This window comes from Aquarana catesbeiana, linkage group LG03, assembly GCF_042186555.1.
Source record: "Aquarana catesbeiana isolate 2022-GZ linkage group LG03, ASM4218655v1, whole genome shotgun sequence".
In the NCBI taxonomy this organism is placed as follows: domain Eukaryota; kingdom Metazoa; phylum Chordata; class Amphibia; order Anura; family Ranidae; genus Aquarana; species Aquarana catesbeiana.
In genome coordinates this window covers 194,767,231-194,787,451 of record NC_133326.1, presented here as the reverse complement: position 1 = coordinate 194,787,451, position 20,221 = coordinate 194,767,231, and the positions used below count along the sequence as shown (strand labels likewise).

The following is a 20,221-nucleotide window of genomic DNA, read 5'->3' as shown; positions in this document are numbered from 1 at the left end:
AGCAAAGTTTCATAGGGCTCATCCACTTGGTCCCTGAAAGTAATTCTTTATCTGGAGCTTTAAGAGATTTAGGCAAGAGATAACTGGGTCTACCTTACCATTTTTGGTCAATTCCTCATCTAAATGATGCCCACGCATGTGCTCTGGACACTCATTGGGGTTTCCCAAAATGTCGCCCATGACTGTGGAGTGAGTAGGATGAGAGGCTAGATGGCGGCAGCGCCCTGGAAGCCGCTATTAAAATGACTGCCGCTACAAGAATACACTAACCTGCCCTGGTAGCTGTGCCACCCTGGGTCAGGCCACACTGATATTCAGCTGGGGAATAGGAGAAGATTACAAACCCTCACACCACCTTAGGCCACAGCAAACTGTTTCAAAAGTGTGGTACCTACTTACCAATCCTTGTAAGCGGTCCCGTCGGACCCCGAGGAAAAACTTCACCTACTTATGTCAGGCTTATCCCTCCCCCAATTAGGGGGGAGGGATATTCCAGGACCTAAATCCCCACAGGTGGATCACTACATTGCATTGCACACTGTAAGCAGGTGGCCTAGGCTGTTGCTTCAGGTCCAGGACTCTTTGCTGCAGTAGCTTTGTATAGTTAGTAACAGTCTTGGTAGAGAAAACATCACATCTATCTACAGAGATACATCCACCCCCCCAGAGGACACTAGCAAAAAATGAAGGATCACATGGTGGGTGAGGTGATATGAGGAAGTGTCTAAAGTTTTTAAGTGGCTTTGGCAGTGTTCAGTCACCTGAAGGTGCAGAACATAGCTCACTCATAATAACTGAAGACCTGTGCCCTGTACTGTATGAGAAAGAAATACAGTGGGTATAGAAAAGATTCACTCGCCTGTTTTATCCAGCCGTATTTACACAGTGCAACTTATAAAATCCAAGTGAAAGATAAAACACCAACATTTCAGACAAAAAAATATGACAATGCAAAAACAGAATCACTGAGTTGGAATCACCCCCTTGTGTCAGTATTTTGTTGAAACACCCCGTGTTTTAATTACAGCCTTTATTCTGTTGGAATATGTCTCCACTAACTTTGCACATCTAGACTTGGATGTGCCCACTCTTCTTTGCAGAACTGTTCAAGTTCAGTTAAATATGATGGTGACCATTTGTGGACTGTAGTCTTCAAGTTATTCCACAGATTTTCAATGTGGTTTAAGTCTAGGCTCTGACTAGGCCATGCAAGGACATTCACCTGTTTCTCTTTCAACCACTGTTCGGTCATTTTTGCTGTGTGTTTTGGGTCATTGCCATGCTGGATGGTAAACCACCTTCCCATTGACAACTTTCTGGCAGAGGGCAGCAGATTTTTCTCATTTGGTGGCGGGGGGCGTGGTTTGATAGCAGACCTTTCAGGATGCTAATGACCGAGCTTCGTCCCTTTTGATCCATCCTTCCAGTCAACCTGCACATTCTCTGCCTCCTCCTCTCCCTCCCCCCCGTTTTTCTTTCCCCTTCCCCTCTCCTTCTTTCCTTTTTGTGTTTTCCTTCTCTTTGACCACACATGCACACTTTATTGGTTTCCTTATCACCACACCTTACCACCTATTAGCACCTCATGTTTATTATTATTTATAATTTATACCTGGTATATTGATGTTTATTATCCATCATTCTAATTAGAGATGGTTCTTTGCACTCCCCCTTGTCCGCCGTGGGGAGAATTTTTGGGATTCTGTCGTTAGCAGCGTCCTGGTCCATTTGGATGAGCAGATCTTCTTGCACTTATACTTATTGTCATGCCTTGCAATTGTTTGTTTCTCCCTGCATTGTTCTTCCTTTAATACATTGTTCTCCCATAGACCTCCCATCCTCCTGAAGAAGCGGTTACACCGCGAAACCGGTAGAGGAATATCTATACCCCACCTTAACAGAAACTGTACCGGGTGGCACGGAACGTCCCACACTCCGCTTGAGTGCTTCCGTCATATACCACTTCCTCCCAGTCTGTATACAGATATCAGATATTGCAACCTCTCTGAGCACAAAACAAGGCGACACTTGCTTGTTGCTAACATGAACTCACTTTATTTAGAATCAAAATTACAAGACTTTATATGCCGTTGGAACCTCCTCTAACAATACAACTGTAACTTAATTAACCTAATTAACATGAGCTAATTAACTAATCCTTTATACAGCCTAGGTGATTGAGACATGACCTTTTGCCCAGACTAAGTTAATTATCACAGGACACCTTCTCACAATAGCAGCAGCTCCAATAGGAGTCGTCACGTCTCCTACATTGTATAGAGGACAATGTCATTAGCTCATTCAATTAACATAAACACAGGTAGTTGGAATGGATGACACCAGCATCTCCTCACAAGATGTGTCCCAACAGAATGAATCAGTCTTATCATTCTAATATGGCATATATGTGTCCCCAGAGTCTGTGTGTTTTGGGGGGACATGGAGCTGAATCCAAAGTAACACCAACCCCTGGGTCCCCAGGCATACAGCTCACAGAGAGCACCATTCCCCCAAATGCTAGGGCCCATAATCAAAAGGCAACAGTCCTCTCCAACTGCCTCTGTCCCGGCTAGGTCTGTCACACCGGGGAAACCTGTTATTAGTTAGTTTTGTGTGGTGTATATCATATTTTATAGTTTGTTTTGTATACGCTCCCCTTCTTTTATTACACTGTTTGTACACTGTTACAAAATAAAATTTGTATTTTATCAAATTAATCTTGTTGTTATATCAGTACCGAGAAAGTCCATTTCATTTCTTTGGGTGTCTATGTGTATGGGTCAGCCTTGGCAACTACCCCCACATCTCCACCCTCCCCAATTATATCCTTTGCTATGAAACGGGCGCACAGAACCCCCCTCGCCCTGCGGGGTCCCCCCATGGCCAATGAGGATGGCAACCTTGCAAAAGGGAACACAAGGGAAGATCCCTAATAGATTCCTAGAGTGGTCTCTATAGGACTGACAGGATGGGGCCACCATCCCAAGGAGTCACTGGAGAATGTACAGGAGACACAATATGAGCAAAACCCTACTGTAAGAGATCCACCAAGGAGGAGACTTCACCCTTGAAGATAAACAAAGCCAAACACTGATCTAGACTAGACTGGAGAAAAGACAGAATGCATCCCTTGGAGTAATTCCTGGGATGGAACTTCCTGGTGTCGTACTAAGAACTGAAAATGTACAACACAGTGTTAAAGCACATGAATTCTTGTGTAAATAAGAACGTTGTTAAAATATTTGGAGACTACTTCGCAGCCAGTGCTGCGGTCTAGTAGCAATATGCTAAGCCCAATCAGCGTCACATGACGGGGGGATTGACATTGCTGATCCCCTGGGTCGCTGATATCAGTCATTTCAGTGGGGGAAATTGCCTTGTTCAAGTCTAAGCTATTATTTAGCACTTTCATTATTTCACTGGTAACACAAACCAGATCCATCTTAGTCCTTTGCAGACAAACCACAACCCTTCTGTGACAATGACAATACAATTGGTATGCATGTGCTCCACCATAGGTAAAACAATATCATGCTTTGTGCAGTCAGAAATGCAGGGTGGTGTAGAAGTTAAATCAGGACTGAGATGGTTTACTTTGACTCTGCTTCTGATACTAGGGAACAGTAGATATAATAAGCAAAAAATGTAATTCCCTTGTAGGGGAAAGCAAGAAGTAAAAACTGCAGCAGCATAGTGGGTAATGTAAGATGTATTGTCTTGCCTCTGTCTAGCTTCTAGAGTCCCTGTAAATGTATAGAGAGCTCCAGTGTCAAATCAGGCAGAGCAGAGTAAGGCAACACCAGCAGCAGTTTTTTTTTAAAGATGAAAAACATGAAAAAAATTCAAACCTTGACTTATAAAAAGGCCCCTGTGCTTTCCAAAAAGGATCTTGTTTGAATGCGTCATATACAAATGTAAACATTTTTTCAGTGGGTTTAATTGATGCCATTATAAAAACTTACCAGGTGCAAAAAACATTAAATAGAGAATTAAACCGATAAGTGCAGTCCAGGAATATGATGTTGGACAGTAATTATAAGCCCAAAATGAACCGGATGTAGATCTGGATTCATTTGTACATCTGAAAGAAAAGAAAAGCATTGTCATAAATCGTTTTCTTGGGTTGCTAAGGGCATTATCATTCGTGCACTTTAGGTGTAATTCATAAATCTGTATTGAGTCAATCACTTTTAATAAACTTGTATAAAATGTCTATAACAATTCACTAGACTAAAAGAATACAGGCAGAAAGTACAAAAAAAAAAGTACTCAAGTGAATGTGTTACAGTTATGTGCCAATTTGCATCCTATACTTACGTTGCCGCCCCATCTCTCCACCTCATTCAATCATAGAACGCTTTGCATTCACACAGAAAAAGTCACACATTCTGATTTGGGTCATGCTGAGCATCCACCCTTCTGTGTTCAGAACTCATTAGGCCAGCTGCTCAGCACAGGTCCCGGAAGCAAGTGGTAATCGCTGGAGTAGTAGTGGTATCTAAAGTGAGGGAAAAAAAGGATTTTATCCCCTGCTGATTTTGTACGTTTGCCCACTGACAAAGAAATGATCAGTCTATAATTTTAATGGTAGGTTTATTTTACAGTGAGAGACAGAATAACAACAAAAAAATCCATAAAAAAGCATTTCAAAAAAAGTTATAAATTGATTTGCATGTAAATGAGTGAAATAAGTATTTGACCCCTTCACAAAACATGACTTAGTACTTGGTGGCAAAACCCTTGTTGGCAATCACAGAGGTCAGATGTTTCTTGTAGTTGGCCACCAGGTTTGCACACATCTCAGGACGGATTTTGTCCCACTCTTTGCTGATCCTCTCAAGGTCATTAAGGTTTCAAGGCTGACGAACCTTCAGCTCCTTCTACATATTTCTATGGGATTAAGGTTTGGAGACTGGCTGGGCCACTCTAGGACCTTAATGTGCTTTTTCTTAAGCCACTCCTTTGTTCCCTTGGCCGTGTGTTGTGGGTCATGGTCATGCTGGAATACCCATCCACGACCCATTTTCAATGCCCTGGCTGAGGGAAGGAGGTTCTCACCCAAGATTTGACAATACATGGCCCCGTTCATTGTCCCTTTGATGCGGTGTCCTCTTAGCAGAAAAACACCCCCCTAGCATAATGTTTCCACCTCCATGTTTGACGGTGGGAATGGTGTTTTTGGGGTAATAGGCAGTATTCATCCTCCTGCAAACACGGCAAGTTGAGTTGATGCCAAAGAGCTTGATTTTGGTCTCATCTGACCACAGCACTTTCACCTAGTTCTCCTCTAATTCATTCAGCTGTTCATTAGCAGACTTGAGATGGGCCTGTACATGTGCTTTCTTGAGCAGGGGGACCTGTGGGTGCTGCATACTTTTAGTCCTTTACGGCGTTATGTGTTACCAATTGTTTTCTTGATGACAATAGGTCCAGCTGCCTTAAGATCATTGACACGATTCTCCCGTGTAGTTCTGGGCTGATTCCTCACCATTCTCATGATCATTGAAACTCCACGAGGTGAGATCTTGCATGGTGCCTCAGACTGAGGGAGATTGACAGTTATTTTGTGTTTCTTCCATTTGCGAATAATTGCACCAACTGTTGTCACCCTCTCACCAAGCTGCTTGGCAATGGTCTTGTAGTCCATTCCAGCCTTGTGTAGGTCTGCAATCTTGTCCCTGATATCCTTGGACAGCTCTTGGGCCTTGGCCATGGTGGAGAGATTTGAATCTGATTGATTGATTGCTTCTGTGGACAGTTGTCTTTTATACAGGTAACAAGCTGACCGTTACCTGTATAGAAGATACCTGGGAGCCAGAAATCTTGCTGATTGATAGGGGATCAAATACTGACTTCACTCATTAAAATGGAATTTAATTTATAACTTTTTTTGAAATGTGTTTTTATGGATTTTGTTTTTATTCTGTCTCTCACTATTAAAATAAACCTACCATTAAAATTATAGACTGATCATTTCTTTGTCAGTGGACAAACGTACAAAATCAGCAGGGGATCAAATGCTCTTTTTTCCTCAATGTACTTCAGTGATTTCCAGTTTCCAGGAACATCGGGTCAAGTATGGCACATACATAGTTATATTGGTACAAGCTAGATCTATGAAAAGTGTGTCTAAAACATACATACCTGGAATTCCTCTATTTATTTGCAAGTATAGTTATCATTTTAGCCTGCTTCAGACCTATTTGCTGCGGTTATGTGCATTTCACAGCCATGGTAAAACAAGGCACTCTGCGGTGAGCTGCGGGACCATTCATTTAGAATCGCACCCCAATGCACAAGCATAGTAGGTGCCAACAGACTCATGCTACAGCGCATTCTATGAAATGGCAGCCTTAATGTAACAGGTGTTACCATGTATGTAGTAGCACACCACAATGGAATACAATGTGAATGGGGCCTTAATATTTTTATCTGGACTGCTGATCCTGTGATGTTTGCACTATGAGGACTTGTGAGGAGGCTTCCCAAAATGGCCGACAGTATGTGTTTTCTATAGGTTTTCTGAGAAGCTTCAAGCTAAAATCTAAGCTGCTATATTACAGGTTTTAGGTTGTAACAAATAGGCTTTAAAGCAGTTTATAGAGGGCGGCTTAAGCCTGCTATGGATAGATCGAATTTTGTCCAGTTCAGCAGGGACCGGCCGAGATTCGATCCATTTATGGGCAGGCCTGGTTCTACTGAAGTCAATCCATCTATCAACTTCACTACAACCAGCCCATCGGATTATTTTCATGCGATTAATGTCGGTCGCTATAGCACCTGCCAGTGATCATTGCGTTCTGCCAGCAGAGAAGGCTCCCCGCCGGCAGAACAGAATAGCACTGTTTGAGGGATTTCCCCTATCAACAGATGGGAATAATAGAGTGATTTTCTTTCCTTCCATCCCTATATCTATGGTTTGCTTTATCATGGTTCTAAAGGTAGGTGTTTTTTTGTACCTTAATGCATTCTCTGCATTAAGATAAAACCTTCTGTGTGCAGCTCCCCCCCCCCAGCCCCCACGTATATTTACCTGAGCCCGATCTCGATCCAGTCCTGTCAATCACAGCCAGTGAGGGGCACAAGGACACACAGAGCATGGCTCGGTAGCGAGCCGACACAAATGTCCCCATAGCAGGCACTCGGGGGGGGGGGGATGGGGGGGGGCCAGGAGCGCCAGGGGAGACCATTGCACAGAGCAGGTAAGTATGGCATGTGTATTATTTTTTTGAATGTCCTCTAGTAACACTTAATGATTGATTTTAGCTTAAAAGATAAGAAAATGTCACACAGCGTTTGCTAAATATTTCTCCACCCTTTCTCACTCAGCTGATCTAAGCCATGCTTCCTTCGCTGTATAATCAGACAGATCTAGGCACAGAGTCCATTGATATTCTGCCACAATCTTTAAATATGGCCAGTGGGTCTTCTATTTTCCACTACTGTGTGCAGAGGAGAAAGATCTATCTTCCCAGACCCATAGAAATCTATGGGGTTCATGTGTAGGGGCAGGACCCAGAACCATTATCTTCTCTAACTTCTAGCCATCACAAACATACCAGAAGTCAGCTTCTGGCACAGGAAGTCTTCCATCGCTAATGTCTTATTTGCAACTCCCTTCAGTAGATCATTTGACATGTAGAAGTCACAAATAAGTTATTAGTGAAAGGAGACTTCCTGTGCTGAAAGCTAATTGCAAAATATCCCTGCAGATTAAAGATAAGCAGCACTGTATCTAAGTGCCAGGTCTGCCCTGAATGTGCTATAAAGGTCTTTTGGATAAGCCAAGACACTGTCAATACTTGGTGCATGCACAGTAAAGGCAGAAAGGTAATAACATTGTGTCATTACTATGCATGTGCAGTAGAATCAATGTTTGAATGTAGACCGGTTCAATTCAAATCAGCAATACCCAACAGAAGGCCATCCAGTGTGGTTCCTGCAGCAAGTCAGTCTGTGTTACAATGGGACATGACTTTCTAATTTCTGGCCTCTTTATCAGGTTTCCCAACTTGTCCCTCTAGCTTGTTCTGCAGCTCACATAGGCATGACCCCCTACCTGATTCCTTTCTCACCAGAAAAACCATCAATTCAAGTACTCTCACTACTGCAGCTGACTGCCATCCTCCTCCCTTCGCACCATACTAGCAACACCAACTCCTAGTCCCACCACTGAACTGGATCCCCCATTCTCTCCTCCTGCCTTTAGCCTCCTCCTATATGTGCACAATATTAACACATAAAACCGCCAATACTGTGTCTTAATACATTCAAGCATACTATATACAGTGGGGACAGAAAGTATTCAGACCCCCTTAAATTTTTCACTCTTTGTTATATTGCAGCCATTTGCTAAAATCATTTAAGTTAATTTTTTCCCCTCATTAATGTATGCACAGCACCCCATATTGACAGAAAAACACAGAATTGTTGACATGGCTTCATAACAACTCCGTGACTGTTCTTGAATGGCCCAGCCAGAGCCCTGACTTAAACCCAATTGAGCATCTCTGGAGAGACCTAAAAATGCCTGTCCACTAACGTTTACCATTCAACCTGACAGAACTGGAGAGGATCTGCAAGGAGGAATGGCAGAGGATCCCCAAATTCAGGTGTGAAAAACTTGTTGCATCTTTCCCAAAAAGACTCATGGCTGTATTAGATCAAAAGGGTGCTTCTACTAAATACTGAGCAAAGGGTCTGAATACTTAGGACTATGTGATATTTCAGTTTTTCTTTTGTAATAAATCTGCAAAAATGTCAAAAATTCTGTGTTTTTCTGTCAATATGGGGTGCTGTGTGTACATTAATGAGGAAAACAAATGAACTTAAATGATTTTAGCAAATGGCTGCAATATAACAAAGAGTGAAAAATTGAAGGGTGTCTGAATACTTTCCGTCCCCACTATATATATATATATATATATATATATATATATATATATATATATATACACACACACACACACATACACAGTATGACCACAGTTTACGCAGCGCTTTACAACTTGAGGGTAGACAGTACAAATACAATACACTTTAATATAGTAGGAATCAGAGGATCCTGCTTGTTAGAACTTATAATCTAAGAGGAAGGGTCAAGAGATACAAGAGGTAATAACTGTGGGGGATGTGCCGATGGAGAAAATAAATGTACAGTTGTTAGGTGGGGGCCAGATAGGCTTCTCTGAAGAGATGAGTTTTCAGGGACAGTCTGAAAGAAGACAAAGTAGGAGATAGTCGGACAGACTGGGGTAAAGCATTCCAAAGGATTGGAGAAGCTTGATTGAAGTCCTGGAGGTGAGCATGGGATGAGGCGACAAGGGAGCTAGAGAGCAGGAGGTCTTGGGAGGAGCGAAGACGACGATTTGGTTGGTATTTTGAGACCAGGTTAGTGATGTAGCTGGGGGCCAGGTTGTGGATGGCTTTGTAAGTTACTGTTCGTATCTTGAATTTAATTTGTTGGTTGAGTGACAGCCAATGGAGGGATTGGCAGAGAGGGGTGGCAGAAGCCGAGTGCTTTGTAGGGTGGATGAGCCTGGCAGCAAAGTTCATGATGGACTAAAGGGGGGATAGCCTATTTAGAGGTAAGCCAATGAAGAGGGAGTTGCAGTAGTTGAGGCGAGAGATGACCAGGGAGTGGACTAGAAGCTTTGTGGTGACATTGCTTAGGAAGGGGCGTATCTTGGCGATGTTGCGAATGTTGAGGCGGCAAGCTTTGGACAGCAATTGGATGTGGGCTGAAAGGATAGTTCAGAGTCCAGGATTACACCTAGTACCTTGGCATAGGGGGACGGGTTGATAATTGAGCCGTTGATTTTGACAGAGAAATCAGGGGAAGTGCCACGTGGGGGAGGAAATATCATGAGCTTGGTTTTGGATAGGTTGAGTTTGAGGAAGTGATGTGACATCTAGGCTGATATGTCTGTTAGTAAGTTGGTGATGCATGAGGAGACAGATGGAACAAGTTGGGGGATGGTGAGGTAGATTTGGGTGTTGTCTGCATAGAAATGATATTTAAACTATTTATCAACTCACCCAGGGAGGAGGTGTAGATTGAGAAAAGGAGAGGTCCAAGAATAGAACCTTGGGGGGAAGAGGAGAGAAGGAAGGAGAGTTGTAAGTTACACTGAAGAAGCGGTGGGATAAGTAAAATGAGAACCAGCGAAGAGTACAGTCACGGAGCCCAAAGGAGTGGAGTTATTTGAGGAGGAGGGGGTTGTCCACTGTATCAAAGGCAGCAGAGAGGTCCAGGAGAAGTAGTACAAAATAGTGTCCATTGGTTTTAGCCGTTAGTAGGTTGTTGGTGAGTTTAAGGAGAGCAGTTTCCATTGAGTGTTGAGGACGAAATCCAGACTGAAGGGGATCAAGAAATTTGTTCACAGTCAGATGGTCGCTCAGTCGGTTGCAGACCAGTCTTTCAAGGAGTTTGGAGGAGAAGGAGAGTAAGGAGATGGGAGGGGCAGTTTTTAAGATTGGTGGGGTCCAGTGAGGACTTTTGAAAATTTGAGATTGAAAATTTGAGTTAGAGAGTGTAGAATAGAGTCAGGGTGAGTGTAGCATTTGTGGGGGAGCAGGATCCAGAGGGAAGGTCGTTAGGTGGGCGTTAGAAAAAAGTTTAACAACCTTGTTAATACTAGCAGTACACCACTGCTACTCCTGGTGTGGTCTACCTACTATTATGTGAATGTGGGTGCTATTATGTTGGTAAAACCAAATTGGAAGTTTAGCGTAGGATATACATTGTATGCATTGGCAAAAAAAGATCCAAATTTGCCTCTTGGCAGACACAGCTCTTAGTACATGGTGACACCACACCAAGGGTTAAGTTCTTGGCTTTGGATCATATTTATGCCAATCCAAGAGGGGGCGATTTCAATAAACTTTTATTACAAAGTAAGTTAAGATGGAAATTCCATCTCAAGGCAACTATGCCACCAGGCCTCAACGAAGCTTTCAAATTTAAGCCATACTTATCAGGCTTCCAATCAGGGGTATGTGAACTTGATCTCTAAACCATTTATCTTCCCCCTCCCCTTTTCCCCCCTTTCTTCCACTAATATGGGCGCCAGCTTACTGTTTCTGCTGACCAGCTGATGCTGATCGCCAAATAGGCGATCAGACAATTAATCAATAAGGCAAAGAGTGTATATATATACCTCACTATGAACAGTCAATTATCACAGCATAAAATTGATAAGCTGAAGGATATAAGGTACCGGTGAACAACAGAGATATGACCTGCACATAGATAGGCTCCTCATTTGCTCTTACTATCTGACCTATATGGCAGGGCATTTGCTCTGCTATTCGGTCCCAATTACCCTACCCTCGTCTATACTTTGTATATTTTGTAACTAAAGCTTTGCTATATGATCATGCCCTCTGATGTTCATTTCTGCTTCCTAAAACAGATTAATAATTCCCCTACAAAAGTTGTAAATAAAGGACTACAAATACCTTCACTGGTCGGCAACTACTTGGCAGGGGCTTTGTTCCCTTGCTGTAGGGATCTTGTGTGTGCAGTCTCCTGTCTTTTCCCCGCCCTGCATGTCTGCCAGCTTCAATCTGGGGCCATCCTATGATGTATTGCCCTACCCATTGGAGAATCTACCACCCACCCATTAAATCACATGCACCATTATCAAGTTGATTATGTAAGTACATTTTGCAATCTTTGTGATGTGTGTGTGTATGTATATATATATATATATATATATATATATATATATATATATATATACTATGAACTGTTGATATTTATAAACATGTTACTGTATTACTAATATAATATATTCACATTTCAGAATTAGTACTACCCATATGACAAAAATAATGAGTCCGAAACATGTAAGGTGTTTATGCCCATATGCATGACAGCTAGCCTGCCAGAATCCCATGGGCAGTTTTTCTCGCTATGCATTGCGTTGTCTAGGGATATGTTATGAATTTGTGTATTTATGTCATTCAATTTATTACAATTGGTATCTCTATAAATATATATCCAATTTTTAAGTCCTGTACAATAAAATTATGTTTTTTACCTATGTATTGGTCTGCCTATTAAATCCATGAGGGTTCTACCCTGCTTTAGGCACTAGGTGTTCGTTCTTTTCATATATTACAATTAGTGGATAGGACAGACCAAATTTTTGCCATACACATACCACTTCCTCCTAATTTAATTAATACTAGCAGGGTTGAATGAGGGAAGCAATGATTGTACCTGTGGACATGGGGTGTTGAGCTGGGAAGGTTTCTGCGCATTGGAGATCTCCTCAGGAATAGTATCAATCTTATTTTTTAGGTGCTTGGTGATCTCCTGGGCAGTGGGTGAGTTAGAGGGTGTAGGCAGTGGAGGACAGAGTTGAGTGTTAAAGGTAGAGAAGAGTTGACTAGATGATAATGTGTTAAGTGTGATAAAATAGGTCTGTTTGGCATTATGGAGGCAGGAATAGTTTTTTAAGAGGGCAGATTTATATTGATTGAAGTCTTCCGCCACAGACGCTCAAGAGCGCGGCTAATAAAGTGGTGATCAGGGAGTGGGAGAGGATTGTTGGAAAGGTTGCACAGAGTGCACAGATAGGAGAAGACAAGGTCAAGGGTGTTGCCGTTGAAGTAGGAGCCTGTATCCACTGCTTCAGGTCAAGAGATGAGGCTAGACTGAGAAGTTTAGAAGGAGTAGTGTAGTATTAGCATTAACAGGGATGTTGAAGTCACCGAGAATGATAGTGGGGATTTCAGAAGAGAGAAAGTAGGGTACCCAGGCAGAGAAGTCATCCAGTAAGGTTGATACTGATCCAGGGGGCCAGAAGATGACAGCAATTCTTAGAGAAACAGGAGAAAATAGGCAAATACATTGTGCCTCAAAAGAGGAGAGTGTCAGACAGGGAGGTGGGTGAAGTACCTGATAGGTGCTGCATAGAGCTAGAAGGATTCCCACTCCACCTCCCTTCCGCCGTCCACTTGGTCTGGGGGAGTGAGTCCAGAGATGGCCACCATGGGAGAGGGAAGCAGGGGAAGTATTAGTATTAAAAAGTCCCAATCTTTCCGTGCCTTGTGAATAATATTAACACACCTCCAGTGCAGCATCTTTAAACATTCATCCAATTGTGATCCAGTGCAGTGCTCCATGACCCCAATGCTCCTGCACTCACCAGAGATTGTGGACCCCCTGCTTTACAGCAAGAAAGGACCTGCCTCATTTGTGGATATACCCCTCCCAGGTCTTTAGGTATGAACTGTATTACTTTGCTTGTTGTCCTCCACACATTTTCACCAGGTTCCCACAATGGTCTATACCTCTCCACTTAGTATGTATCAAGAGAAAAAAAAGGAGGGGGGGGGGATTCCATAGTGCAGTAATCTTGATTATTTATTTAAAATATAAAAGACATTCCATTGCACTCAACTGTATTTAAAACAGCAAAGGCATTTAAGACCTGGAAGCGCCACGGCATGCACTTCACGGGCTGGAAGTAACTTCACCGGAAAGCCCTGCTCAATAAGTTTTGCCCTGCCCAATGTGCATCTTCAGGAGCCTTGGTTTCCAGTGCCAGCTACAACCCTTATATATACAGAGCTCCGTCTTACTACACTCAACGGTTCACATTCCTCCTACTTCATTCTCTCAACCTGATATTTACTAAAAGGTATACTTGGCCTCACCTTAATTGCCCCATAGCGTTTCGCCCCTCCTCCAGGGCCTCATCAAAGGACATGGCGTATCCTGTTATAAAGTACCCTCTTGGAAGATTTTTTGAGGAACCATCCTACACATTCCCAGATCAATAGATCACTGCCTTTTTCACCCCAGACTGCGAGGCTGAGGGTCCATTGTTTCTGGTGAGTGGGGTCACCGAAGAGGGAGTCGCCTCACACGTTGCTAAGTTTGAAGCACCATTGCACTTTTTTTTATATAAGCACTTTATAGATTTGTGCATTTTGTTGCATTTTGATTTTGTATAGTACAAACACATTGATGTATATGGCACTAGTCACCATGATGTGTATTGAATAATATATGCTGTCAGTGCTGGTTCACATTTTCTATCACTTTTAAGGTTACATTTATTTTGATTTAGTACTTTAGCGCAAGTTTTAAATAGTTTTATTGCACAGGTGTGCCTTATGCCGCGTACACACGAGCGGACTTTACGGCAGACTTTGCCTGGCGGACGGGATTTCGTCGGACAATTCGATCGTGTGTGGGCTCCAGCGGACTTTGTTTGCTCAAAAGTTGGACGGACTTAGATTTGAAACATGTTTTAAATCTATCCGTCGAACTCGAGTCCGGTCGAAAAGTCCGCTCCTCTGTATGCTAGTTCGACGGACAAAAAGCCACGCTAGGGCAGCTATTGGCTATGAACTTCCTTATTTTAGTCCGGTCGTACGTCATCACGTACGAATTCGACGGACTTTGGTGGATTGTGTGTAGGCAAGTCCGTTCATTCAGAAAGTCCGTCGTAAAGTACGTAGAAAAGTCCGCCGGGCAAAGTCTGCCGTAAAGTCCGCTTGTGTGTATACGGCATTAGGCTGGCCACAATAAAAGACCACTCTAAAATGTGCAGTTTTAATGTATTGGGGGGGTCTGAAAACCAGTCAGTATCTGGTGTGACCACCATTTGCCTCACGCAGTGCAGCACATCTCCTTTGCATAGAGTTGATCAGGTTGTTGATTGTAGCCTGTGGAATGTTGGTCCATTCCTCTTCAATGGCTGTGCGAAGTTGCTGGATATTGGCAGGAACTGGAGCACGCTGTTCTATACACCGATCCAGAGCATCTCAAACAACCTCAATAGGTGACATGTTCGGTGAGTATGCTGGCCATGCAAGAACTGGGATGTTTTCAGCTTCCAGGAATTGTGTAAAGATCCTTGCAAGATGGGGCCGTGCATTATCATGCTGCAACATGAGGTGATGATTGTGGATGAATGGCACAACAATGGGCCTCAGGATCTCGTCATGGTATCTCTGTGCATTTAATGCCATCAATAAAATGCACCTGAGTTCGTTGTCCATAGCATACCCCTGCCCATACCATAACCCCACTGCCACCATGGGCCACTCGATCCACAAAGTTGACATCAGCAAACCGCAAACCCACACAACGCCATACACGCTGTCTGCCATCTGCCCTGTACAGTGAAAACCAGGATTCATCCGTGAAGAGAACACCTCTCCAAAGTGCCAGATGCCATCAAATGTGAGCATTTGCCCACTCAAATCAGTTACGACGATGAACTGAAGTCAGGTTGAGACCCTGATGAGGATGACGAGCATACAGATGAGCTTCCCTGAGACGGTTTCTGACAGTTTCTGAGAAATCCTTTGGTTATGCAAACCGGTTGTTGCAGCAGCTGTCCAGGTGGCTGGTCTCAGATGATATTGGAGGTGAAGATGCTGGATGTGGAGACCCTGGGCTGGTGTGGTTACACGTGGTCTGCGGTTTGAGGCCGGTTGGCTGTATTGCCAAAATTTTCTGAAACGCCTTTGGAGATGTGCTTATGGTAAAGAAATGAACATTCAATTCAAGGGCAACAGCTCTTGTGGACGTTCCTGCAGTCAGCATGCCAATTGCACTCTCCCTCAAAACTTGCGACATCTGTGGCATTGTACTGTGTGATAAAACTGCACATTTTAGAGTGGCCTTTTATTGTGGGCAGCCTAAGGTACACCTGTGCAATAATCATGCTGTCTAACAAGCATTTTGATATGCCACTTCTGTGAGGTGGATGGATTATCTTGGCTAAGGAGACATGCTCACTAACACAGATTTAGACAGATTTGTGAATATTATTTGAGAGAAATAGGCCTCTAGTGTACATAGAACAAGTCATAGATCTTTGCATTCAGCTCATGATAAATAGGGGCAAACACGAAAGTGTTGCGTTCATAATTTTGCTCAGTATATATATATATATATATATATATATATATATATATATATATATATATAATGTTTTTGTTTTTTACATTTTTAATTTAATTTTTTAAAAATGTTTTATGCTCATTGTTGTATTTGTATTAGATACAGGACGTAATATACCAGCAATATAAGGCAATGAAGGTGAGGCCGAGTACACCTTTTAGGAAATGATTGAGATGATGAAGTGGGTGGAACAGGAACCGCTGGGTGTAGAAGGCAGAGTTCTGTATACAGTGGGGACAGAAAGTATTCAGACCCCCTTAAATTTTTCACTCTGTTATATTGCAGCCATTTGCTAAAATCATTTAAGTTCATTTTTTTTCCTTATTAATGTACACACAGCACCCCATATTGACAGAAAAACACAGAATTGTTGACACTTTTGCAGATTTATTAAAAAAGAAAAACTGAAATATCACATGGTCCTAAGTATTCAGACCCTTTGCTGTGACACTCATATATTTAACTCAGATTCTGTCCATTTCTTCGGATCATCCTTGAGGTGATTCTACACCTTCATTTGAGTCCAGCTGTGTTTGATTATACTGATTGGACTTGATTAGGAAAGCCACACACCTGTCTATATAAAACCTTAAAGCTCACGGTGCATGTCAGAGCAAATGAGATTCATGAGGTCAAAGGAACTGCCTGAAGAGCTCAGAGACAGAATTGTGGCAAGGCACAGATCTGGCCAAGGTTGCAAAAAAATTCTGCTGCCCTTACGGTTCCTAAGAGCACAGTGGCCTCCATAATCCTTAAATGGAAGACGTTTGGGAAGACCAGAACCCTTCTTAGAGCTGGCCGTCCAGCCAAACTGAGCTATCGGGGGAGAAGAGCCTTGGTGAGAGAGGTAAAGAAGAACCCAAAGATCACTGTGGCTGAGCTCCAGAGATGCAGTCGGGAGATGGGAGAAAGTTGTAGAAAGTCAACCATCACTGCAGCCCTCCACAAGTCGGGGCTTTATGGCAGAGTGGCCCGACGGAAGCCTCTCCTCAGTGCAAGACACATGAAAGCCCGCATGGAATTTGCTAAAAAAACACCTGAAGGACTCCAAGATGGTGACAAATAAGATTCTCTGGTCTGATGAGACCAAGATAGAACTTTTTGGCCTTGATTCTAAGCGGTATGTGTGGAGAAAACCAGGCACTGCTCATCACCTGTCCAATACAGTCCCAGCAGTGAAGCATGATGGTGGCAGCATCATGCTGTGGGGGTGTTTTTCAGCTGCAGGGACAGGACGACTGTTTGCAATCGTGGGAAAGATGAATGCGGCCAAGTACAGGGATATCCTGGACGAAAACCTTTTCTAGAGTGCTCAGGACCTCAGACTGGGCCGAAGGTTTACCTTCCAACAAGACAATGACCCTAAGCACACAGCTAAAATAACGAAGGAGTGGCTTCACAACAACTCCGTGACTGTTCTTGAATGGCCCAGCCAGAGCCCTGACTTAAACCCAATTAAGCATCTCTGGAGAGACCTAAAAATGGCTGTCCACCAACGTTTATCATCCAACCTGACAGAACTGGAGAGGATCTGCAAGGAGAAATGGCAGAGGATCCCCAAATCCAGGTGTGAAAAATTTTTCGCATCTTTCCCAAAAAAACTCATGGCTGTATTAGATCAAAAGGGTGCTTCTACTAAATACTGAGCAAAGGGTCTGAATACTTAGGACCATGTGATATTTCAGTTTTTCTTTTTTAATAAATCTGCAAAAATGTCAACAATTCTGTGTTTTTCTGTCAATATGGGGTGCTGTGTGTACATTAATGAGGAAAAAAAATGAACTTAAATGATTTTAGCAAATTGCTGCAATATAACAAAGAGTGAAAAATTTAAGGGGGTCTGAATACTTTCCGTCCCCACTGTATTTAACGGTTGTAGCTGGCATCAGAAACGTTCCTGAAGACGACCGTTGGACGAAGCAAAACATGTTAAAAGGGCTTTCTGGTGGCGTCATTTCCAGCTTGTGTGGGTGCCTAAAGTGTGGGGATGCCGCTGCATTATCTAAAAGTATTCGTTTTGTTTTTATGAGAAACACTGCACTAGATGCATAGTTTTTACACAAATGGAGAAAAGGGTGTAGGGTTTAATGTACAGGTGACATACAGTGGGAGGAAAGAGATGAGGGGTTAATGTGCAGGATAACGGAGGTGAAGGTCACATACAGAGAGAGGCTGGAGTTCAGATGTACAGGAGAGGAAGCACTGGAAAGGGTTAACAAAAAAAAAGTGAAATTCCCTCTCAAAGAATCAACTGCTGCTGATCCAATCATTCTCCATTCACATGTTACTACAATTCCTCTGTTGAAAAGAAGGGAGAAGATCAACAATGTAAACAGTAGCATGTTTACTTTTGAGATCACTGTTAATGGTCATCACAGCAATCATAAAGATACTGAGGCCTCAGATCACCTCACTGCACTGGGGCTGATTTACTAAAACTAGAGAGTGCAAAATTTGGTGCAGCTGTACATAAAAACCAATCAGCTTCCATTTTTTTGTCAACGCTTAATTGAAGTTGGGATCTGATTGGCTACCGTGCACAGGTGCACCAGATTTTGCACTCTCCAGTTTTAGTAAATCAACCCCACTGAGTCTGAATGTAGTCATCACATAATGGCTCAGTTCACAGCCACTAACCAGCAAAACAACCTCCCATTTCTTACCCAGTGCTGTTCATAAAGGGCACTGGGTAAATAACTGTCTACCACTTCACCTTTTATAAACATATTGCAATTGGAAAGCATTTAAAGCTGAACTCTGAGTACTAATATAAAATTATTAATTGCACTATAGTGAAAATATACATGTATATAAGTAGCTGCTAATACAAATGGTACAAAATACTGAGATAATTATAAATAAGTGCTGTGCTCATTAACTATTAAGCCTGTGTTACAAAAAATCAAAAAGTGTCAGTATCACCAAACTGAGTAAAAACACTATGAAGCACTAAAAAAAATAAAACTGCAGTGAAATAATGGTAGAGAGTGACTAGGTGTCCTGGGAGCTGCACATCAAGTCAAGGCCTGCTGTATGATAGTGAATGGCAGTCTCAGCCTGGACCTCCACCAGGCTGAACCTCCACCAGGCCACATCCAAATGCGTTTCACTCTGCCCCATTGGAGCTTACTCATGGGGATGAGTAAGCTCTGGTGGGCAGAGTAAAATGTATTGGGGGCGTGGTCTGGCAGGGGTCCAGGCTGAGACTGCCATTCACTACCATACAGCAGGTCTTGACTTGATGTGCGACTCCTGGGACACCTAGTAACTCTCTACCATTGCTTGGAGCATAGACGAGCTCCCTTCCCGGCCAGCACTCACAGCGGTGGGCACAGGACTTCATTCCCATACAGCCTTAGTGGCTCACACACATATCCTTGGTTTGCAGTGAAATAATGTGCTCCAAGTCCACAAAAGTCCATATTGTAACCAGTGTTCAAAATGAATATTATTCATACTGCAGATGACAATGTATATATCAATCCATACATTCATCAGGTTTATGTAGTAAGTAAAATATATTACCTGCCCCATGCGGAATGTTCTGTACTTTTTGGGTCGACTGGGATACACGAGGAATTGAAAATATGTGATCCATTAATCTTGTAGCAAAATCCACAGTTGGGATCTAGCATACATCCATTGCAAAAGCTGTAAAAATAATTAGATTGTTGATAGACTCTGTTAGCTTTTGTTGGCTATTACAGTAAGGCTGAGGCCTTTGACATCTGGGGTAATAAAAATATTATTGTTCTTAGGATGTGAATTTAAAATGAGGCTATTCAATTAATTGTCAAATCGAATACTTGAGAACTCCTAAAGAAACAATTGTGCAACCTCATTTCTGGTTCAGACTAACAGCTTATTCATCTTGCCCAAACAGTCAAGAAGTTGGTGGGGAAGTGGATCCTAAAATTTAAGAGCATACCAGACCAAACTAGGAACAGAGAGAATGTGTGCTTCCTTTGAACAACAGAAGAGGCAGCATTTAGGCAGCATCCGGGCCAATTCTGGCATTTCCCTCCTACATGTAAAAATCATAATTTTTTTTCTAGAAAATTACTCAGAACCCCCAAACATTATGACACCTTTCACACTAAGGCAGTTTTCAGGCGTTTTAGTGCTAGAAATAGCGACTGCAAATCGCCTGAAAACTGCCTCCCATTCATTACAATGGGTGCTTTCACACCCGGGCGGTGCGCTTGCCGGACGTTCAGAAAAGTAGTGCAAGCAGCATCTTTGGGGCGGTTTGCAATGAATGGGCAGCGCTTCTGAAGCACCTGAAAAGCG

The 20,221-nt window shown here is 42.7% G+C and overlaps 1 protein-coding gene across 1 annotated transcript in view; it reads right to left on the bottom strand.

Moving 5' to 3' along the window:
• The window catches only part of SLC2A13 (solute carrier family 2 member 13), a 387,337-nt gene that overhangs the window by 34,916 nt on the left and 332,200 nt on the right, over nucleotides 1-20,221 (bottom strand). Inside the window, exons 7-8 of the mRNA XM_073619685.1 lie at nucleotides 19,457-19,582; nucleotides 3,963-4,081 (exon numbers count right to left, since the gene is read on the bottom strand). Coding sequence (XP_073475786.1) covers nucleotides 3,963-4,081; nucleotides 19,457-19,582 — 245 coding nt within the window. The remainder of the gene's footprint in view (nucleotides 1-3,962; nucleotides 4,082-19,456; nucleotides 19,583-20,221) is intronic.